This window comes from Bidens hawaiensis, unplaced genomic scaffold (genome assembly GCF_021521415.1).
Source record: "Bidens hawaiensis isolate Kalapana, Puna unplaced genomic scaffold, B.hawaiensis_p1.1 tig00009224_1, whole genome shotgun sequence".
In the NCBI taxonomy this organism is placed as follows: Eukaryota; Viridiplantae; Streptophyta; class Magnoliopsida; order Asterales; family Asteraceae; genus Bidens; species Bidens hawaiensis.
In genome coordinates this window covers 773,370-781,323 of record NW_027491681.1, presented here as the reverse complement: position 1 = coordinate 781,323, position 7,954 = coordinate 773,370, and the positions used below count along the sequence as shown (strand labels likewise).

The 7,954-nt window shown below is 30.2% G+C and overlaps 1 protein-coding gene across 1 annotated transcript; it reads left to right on the top strand.

Annotated features, from left to right (window-relative positions):
- Positions 1-244: 244 nt before the first annotated feature.
- LOC143531712 (putative glucose-6-phosphate 1-epimerase) lies at positions 245-3,345 on the top strand. The gene is made up of 10 exons (XM_077026954.1): positions 245-370; positions 523-678; positions 1,102-1,176; positions 1,889-1,936; positions 1,998-2,155; positions 2,247-2,378; positions 2,449-2,551; positions 2,625-2,724; positions 2,938-3,174; positions 3,262-3,345. Exons 2-9 carry the CDS (start codon positions 595-597, stop codon positions 3,165-3,167), a joined length of 930 nt encoding a protein of 309 aa, XP_076883069.1. The 5' UTR covers positions 245-370; positions 523-594; the 3' UTR covers positions 3,168-3,174; positions 3,262-3,345.
- The last annotated feature ends 4,609 nt before the right edge of the window (positions 3,346-7,954 follow it).

Here is a 7,954-nt window from a genome sequence, read left to right as displayed (position 1 = left end):
TGTTAGTTTGGTTCGGTTTGGTTTTTTCGATTCTTAACAAAATACAAAACCAATATTACAGTTTTCGCTAAAGTTCAAAACCGAACCGTCGGTTTCTAATTCGGTTCGATTTTTTCTGGTTTTTACGGTTTCGGTTCGGTTTTTTCGGTTTTGTGTACACCCCTACTAGAATGAAGCAACCAAAAACAAGATTCCTAATTGAAAAGAAAGCAAGCACCTACAATGGACCTCCTTTCCTTCATTATTCTGTTAACTATTACCCAATTTTTCATCTTTCTTCTTATTTCCCAAATGGGTATCATTACAAAAGCTCTTATTTCAATTGGGTGCCCATCAAAATCAATCAAGGTCAAGAATTTCATAAGTAAAGGTATCAACTTTATCTTTCTTGGCTTATTTATAAGCTGGGTTTTATGAATTATGAACATTTGGAAGTGTTAATGATCAAGTTTGACTTTTTATGGTCAAAGTGGGAAGGTTCTGATGTATTAAAGTTTTTGTTGTGTTTGAATGTATATGTAGCTGGAGTGGACAAAAGAGAACCCATTAGTGAAGAGAATAAGATTGTGGTGGTGGTTTGGTACATTTAATCAAATGGAAAGAAATGATTATGTGTTTAATGATTACAAAAGTTTGCCTAGAGTCTTGCTTTTTGAACCTGGTGGTTCTTCTGCTGAGGTATTATCCTTAAATCTCTATCATTAACACACACTTAAGTTTCTTATGTTTATGTTTTAATTAGTGTTTGGTATTAAGTTTTGAAAGTTATTATGTGACATGCAAATTCTGATTGTTTAAGGATTTACATGTGAAATGACCCTAAATAATCAGATAAATTAATACGCGTTTTAGAGAGGAAATTGTTATATGCACTTTAGATTATCTTTCGATGCATACAATGAGTTGTTTATACATGACGCTACAGATTCCGACTGTTTGATCAAAATTTATGCTTAAAATACTTAAATTTCTATATAAGATAGCTCGTTAATATTGAAGTTCCCGTATTTCAGAATATTTTACTTCGAAAAGAAATAAAACTGACAAATTTTGAAATATTGGAGACAATTAAAAGTGAAATTTGGGCCCTTATATTTGCAGGTGCTTCTTTATGGTGGGAAAGTGGTGTCATGGAAGACCAATCAAGGCGAAGAATTGCTTTTTATGAGCAAAAAGGTCAGCATTTTGACAATTTATACATAATACACACACCAACACAGTTATATTAAGGTATATTGGTTTTTATTAATCCCAACTATTATCTTTTGGTCGTTGTCGGTCCCATTAACGAATTGGCTCCTGACGGTCCCAACTTTTAACGTATTTGTTCCCAACGGTCCGCGACTAACTGCTAACGCCGTTAGTTGCAGGTCGTCGTAAAAACGTTTTTGGCCAGATAAAACCACATTTATTTCCGGAAAACTCAACATTTTCGTCCCAAACATCTTTGTAACTTTGTATCGGACATTTAGGAATATTTTTCTAGTAAAAGCCCCAATTATTGAGGTCGCCGGAACCTAGAACCATCGTCGGAATCAGTTGGTGGTGCTCAAGTGGTGGTGGTTGGTTGATGGTGAGTCAGTTGGTGGTGGTGGCGGTGTTTTCGGGAAAAAATGTGGCATTTCCGGCCAAAAATGTTTTTCCAGCGACCTGCAACTAACGACGTTAGTATTCTGTTAGTCACGGACCGTTGGGAACAAATACGTTAAAAGTTGGAACCAACCGCGACCAAAAGGCGATAGTTGGGACTAATAAAAACCAATATACCTTATATTAATACGCATACATACATACATATTCAACTTCTATTGCAGTAATATCCATGTACAACACACATATATTATTGGGATTTCCATCTTTAACAAATGCATTATGTCATGCTTCATAGGCTTTCGGAAGGTCTCCTAAAGGAGGGATATCACTTAGCTTTCCACAGGTACACCATAATATTTTTTCGAAAACATGGTCAAAATATTGTTGACATGTAATCCTTGCAGTTAGGTAATATGGGGATAACAAAAGAGCTTTGTTCATCAAAGAACCATGTAAAGTCATTAGATAACATCCCGTTGCGTTTATCACCAACCGGGAACCCATCTTCCGTGGATCTAACCTTAAAAACATCACCAAATAATTTGAACACGTGGCCACGTAGGTAATAACATGTCAATTAAAGTATATATGGTTTACTTTTTTCCATTTTAATCATTTAACTTGAATATTGGGATGCTTATATTGTTATGCAGCTTTGAATTACGCCTTCGTGTTTCCTTGGGTCCCGACAAGATGACCATAACGTCTCGTATCAAGAATACCGATACCACATCCTTCCAGTTCACATTTTCTTTACAAAATCACTTTCTAGTATCCGATATAAGGTTGGTTTAGTGAAAAGTTTTGAACTTTAATAGTTTTTCTCTCTTATGTGATTTGGGCTTGTGTTTTTAGTGAAGTCAGAGTAGAAGGATTAGAGACGCTTGATTTTCTTGATAATTTGCAGCAGGGGAAACGGTTCACCGAGCAACCAGATGCCATCACCTTTGATGGAGAGGTCAATGTTTACATAAAATATTTGTATACAATTGTGATTAATTTATTTTTGTTAATATGGAGTTCTTTGATAGGTCGATCGGGTTTATACAAGAACACCGGGTAATATAGCCATTATAGACCATCAAAAGAAGAGGACGATTGTGATTCGTAATGAAGGCCTCCCGGATGCTGGTATTCTTTAACAATAATATAAAACTATATTTCTAATTTTGTTTTTCGAATCTTTAACTTCGAGAGTCATGCATGTTAAAATGCATATTAATCAGGGGTGACAATTTCTGACATGACATGAAAATAATCGGGCTTTGTATTGACCACTCCAACTTGTTTATTGTCGTTCAATATATTTATATTCTTTAATTTCTTGATTATTATAAACCACAGAATTGTGGACTCCATGGGACAATGCAACAAAAGCAACGGTTTCCGGGTTTGCAGACAAAGATTACAAGACGATGTTATCAGTAGCCTCCGGTGTTCTTGAAAAACCGATAAGTTTAAAACCGTTGGAAGAATGGAAAGGATATCAAGAGCTTTCAGTAATCTCTTCAAGTTATTGTAGTGGTCAGTTGGATGCTAAAACTGTAGCATTTTATGCCAAACCATCAAAGTAGATATAAGGTACCCTTCAAGCTATTATTGCTTATTGAAGTATTTTTCTTTTTAAAGAGTCAAAAGGTCAACCCTTTTGTTTTGTTATATTTTCAGGTTATGTAAATCTCGGGCTTTCAAGTTATGCATCAAGTAGGTGATTAGTATTTGTATAATTTGTTGTTCATATGCTTTGATGTTCTTAATAAATTGCACCATGTGTTACAAATAATGTGCATGTATTTCAGTTAGTTGCATATAAATGTTTTTGTATAATTCATTTATCAAAAGATGATTTATCAGATAAAAAATAGTGTGATGTTTAGTTTGGTTGGATGTTTGGACCACCTTAGTGAATTGGTTAGTGAGTTTGATTTGATTTCCTCTCACGTGCTGATTTGAGACTGTATAGTACTATTTATAGAAATTTGATAGCTTTTAATATAAATAAATAATGTAATATTACAAACTAGGTTATTGACTTGTGTACGACACGGGTGGACGTACACAGGTAGAAATCCAGAAAATCGTCAACAAAAGACATATATAAGATGATAAAAGTTTGTTTCATATGTTTATGTGGAGAATTATTTGATATATTTGCAATTCATATTCCTATATAAACAAAGTACTTAAAAACATAAACTTACTAAAACAAAAGATTTATAATACATTGTTTGGAAACATAATTTAAAACTTTAAAAATTACAAATTCATAAGCTGCTAAATATTTTTTTATAAACCATATTTGTTGTCTTGTTTGTAACTTTACATTGTTTATCCAAAATATGCATTTTAATACAATCTCTACTCTTCATTCTTGAAAAAACAACATATAGTTGACCTTTTGTAAAACGGGTCTCTCGTATATATTCCAACTTTTGCTAGAGATTTGCTTTGAGTTGTTACAATTATATCGCGCTTATTTATCGTGTCACTAATATCATCAACGATTAACGCTGCAACTTAGAAGTTTTTGGCAGGTTGTAAGTCATTGCATCTTTTTGCCTTTTTCCAATAATGCACAACTTTAAATCCATATCGGGATCGTTTTTAAAACAATCACTTACCATCCAGTATCCTTGAACCAAAGGATTTTGAGAATCCAACATTGTCTTCAAGTAATTCATTATTTCTTTATTTCCGAACTTAATTTTGTGTCGTTGCGTAAGAAAATGGTTATGTGTTAAAAATAATTTAATTAAATTACTCATAATTTAGATTGTTCATAAAAAAATATTAAAAATAATAAATGATGTTTTAATGATCCCCCTTGAGTCATGACAATTATGATATATAATACGCAAATCCAGTTATTTCATATAATAATATTTATTTATGACTTTTTTAATAAGGTTTTATATATTTATGCACTATTAATTCAAAGTGGCTAACCAAAATTTGGTGTGATTTATTTGAAAAATAAAACATTCATACCGATATTATTATTATATTACATTTTGTGTGTATAAAAAAATATTTAGGAAAATAAACGTTTTCATGGATTTAAAATATAAATTTACAAAGACTAAGATTTGGTTGTAAAAAATAAATTATCTTAAAATAAAAATAGAAATGTTCAACACGGTTAGTAAATCAAAGAACTGTTTACCACACAGGTGGAAAATATATAATATGTCATATATATGCATATGTTATACACTATAATGAATTGTAAAAAGTTGTATTTCTAAGAAAAAATACATTCTATATGAATTATAAGGTATTTATAAGAGTAAAATTATAAGTTCAATCATCTTTTTAATTTAAACCATGAACCAAAATAATACATTAAAAAAAGATGCAAAATCTATTTAATTCATATGTTGCATGCCCAAAAACCTTGTAAAATTAAGAAAAACGTTCGAAAATAGATGCTTTAATAGGTTATAGATTAGTGACCCGTGTGCTAAACAGGAGAAAATTATATAAGAAACGTCAATTATAAATATATGTTAATATATTGTAAATTTTTTATTTATATGAACGGATAATTTTATATAAATGTTATGTTTTTGAAATGTATCCAAAAATTGAATGTGTAAAAGTCATACCTAATAATTATAATCTTATGAAACTATTTCATTTACTGAACTACTCAACTTTCTTTGAGAATGATCAAATAAGAATGCAAGTATTGTTATGATCCTTAAACTCTTATTGTTTTAGCTATCACATTTAAATACAATCGCAGAAAATAATATAAAGGTACTAAGTTGAATGTTTATGAATCCACTTGTTGACAACATTACCATAAAAAAGAAAAAATCAATCACAAAGTAAAAATAAAATTATAAATAAAAATATATATGTGTCAAAATTTGAGAAATCTTAAAGTGACTTAGTAATTTGATTAAGTTTAATTTGTTTGAAAGTATTAACATCTCGTAACAATTATATTATATAAGAAGTTTATAAACGTATTAAAATACAATTATTCAAATATTGATATTGATATGTAATTAAGGAAATCATTATTTTTAGTCAAATCAACTATTAAATGTTTGTCATAGTTATATTAATTATACATCTATATACCGATAAATAACAATATAATTATGGTAATACTTTGAATAATCGATTGAAAGTTTAAAAACTACAATATAACTTGTTGGCCATTAAAAAAAAACTAAAATATAATAAAATTTTGTAAGACCTAAAAACAAAACTATAAATAATAATGCGATAGTAGCAAGTCACAAACTCCACATAATGACTCAAGCCACAACTAACCAATAGTTCCATTATGGGAAAAGTTTTTGGCTTTTATGTCATCAAAACTAACAAACTTCAATCCATACAAGTGACCTTCAAATTCGAAGGAATTTGACAGATGAGTTTCGGCTGTGAAACAAAGCTTGTGTGGACAGTCAATGTATTTGTAAGTCGACATATTGGATCCAAAAGAAGCCTTCTTCACTATCAAAGATCAATTCTCACCAACCCATGCATCATGCTTCGGGATGCTTGGCTTCCTTATATATGCTTGCATTCTATTACCCTGAAACATTATTATTAACATTAGTAGAAAATTGTATGAAAAATATAGTAAAATTAATGAATGTGTAACACTGCCATTTCATCTTGCACGATCATTTCAATGGACCAATCTTCTCCGGGCTTTGAATTATCCTTGAGACGCCAAAGTTTCAGAATACGAAGCTTGAGAATACAGTCATTGTTAAGAACATCTAATTGGTTCAACTTTGTGATGTTTGTTGGCTCCATCTTTCCGGTGGTGAAAATATAAAAATAAATAAAACATTTGTTGATGAACAATAATACTTTTAACAAAAAAACTAAAAAACAAAATGGGTGATATAAACAACATAAAATATAAACCTTAGAGACAAAAAATAAGTCGTTTAAGCTATATTTGGTGTGATAGTGTAAGTCATGGGGTGTGAAAGTGAGGTATTTATATAAGTCATGGGGTGCGATGGTGTAAAGGATTAAATTTTGGAAGATTTGAATAAAAAAGGAATGTATATATAGAATTAATTAAAAACATAAATTTAGGGAATTTGAATTAGCTTTCAAATCATGGACTAAAAATATGGGATGAGCATTAACGGATTTTGAAAATTTGAATTAATAAAATGTAATGTTATTAAAGTATATTATAAATACAAATAACTACAAAATAATTCAATTCATGTGTTTAAATCTTTAAATACTTAAATCTAGACTATATTTAAACATAATGAATAAACTTATTAAGAAAATAAGTTACTAATTTATTTATTTACATCAATATAATTAATCATCAATTTAATTCCCTTAAATAATTATCGTATATCTTGAATTGATTATCAAATCTTCCCAAATAATTAGTGAATCGGTCAAAATCCGATTAACTAATTTTGAATCCTTGATTGACTAATTTTAATTTGCCCAATGGGTTCACATATGGTAGGTGGTAATATTATAAATTATAATTATAAATTATAAATTAACATATACTTAAAATTAGAATGACCCTCATATATTAAAATCCTTGATTGACTAATTATGAATTAGTAAATGGGTCAAAATCCGTATTTATAGTAACCCTTAAGGATGTTTAATCAAAACCTTAATCAAATGATATATATATATATATATATATATATAATAACATATTAATATATCTCCCGAAATAATTAGCGAATCGGTCAAAATCTGATTGACTAATTTTGAATCCTTGATTGACTAATTTTAAATTACCCAATTGTAAGGCCCCGTTACCGGTAGCCCTACTTTCGTGTTGGATTTACTCATAAACACAGTTCTAAATATCAGAGTTAATTAAAACATTTACGCGGAATATAAAACTTTCATAAAACATTACATAATTCATAACTTGTCTCAAAACATCCTTTGTCTTTCAACATTAAAGCATTAAAATTAAAACATCATAAGTCTTCAGATGCCAGGCTCTTATTCAATGCCACGTGTCTCCTCAAGCGAGCTGCCTCATCCTACTCACCTGCGTGCATACTAAAAGTCAGCTACGCTGAGCGAGTTCTAGTTAATCATACACTATACAATACACATAAACTTATATTCTTTCATTCATACTTTCATACTTTCATACTTTCATTCTTTCATACTATCATACTTTCATTCTTTCATACTTTCATTCTTTCTTTTGTATTAACTTACCTTCATATCTTACGTTAAAAAGAGCATTACGCCCTACATTCCTCGAGTATTATTAGGGCTCGGTACCCTCCTTCCTCGAGTATTATTAGGGCTCGGTACCCTCCTTCCTCGAGTATTATTAGGGCTTGGTACCCTCTTTCATCGAGTATTATTAGGGCTCGGTTTC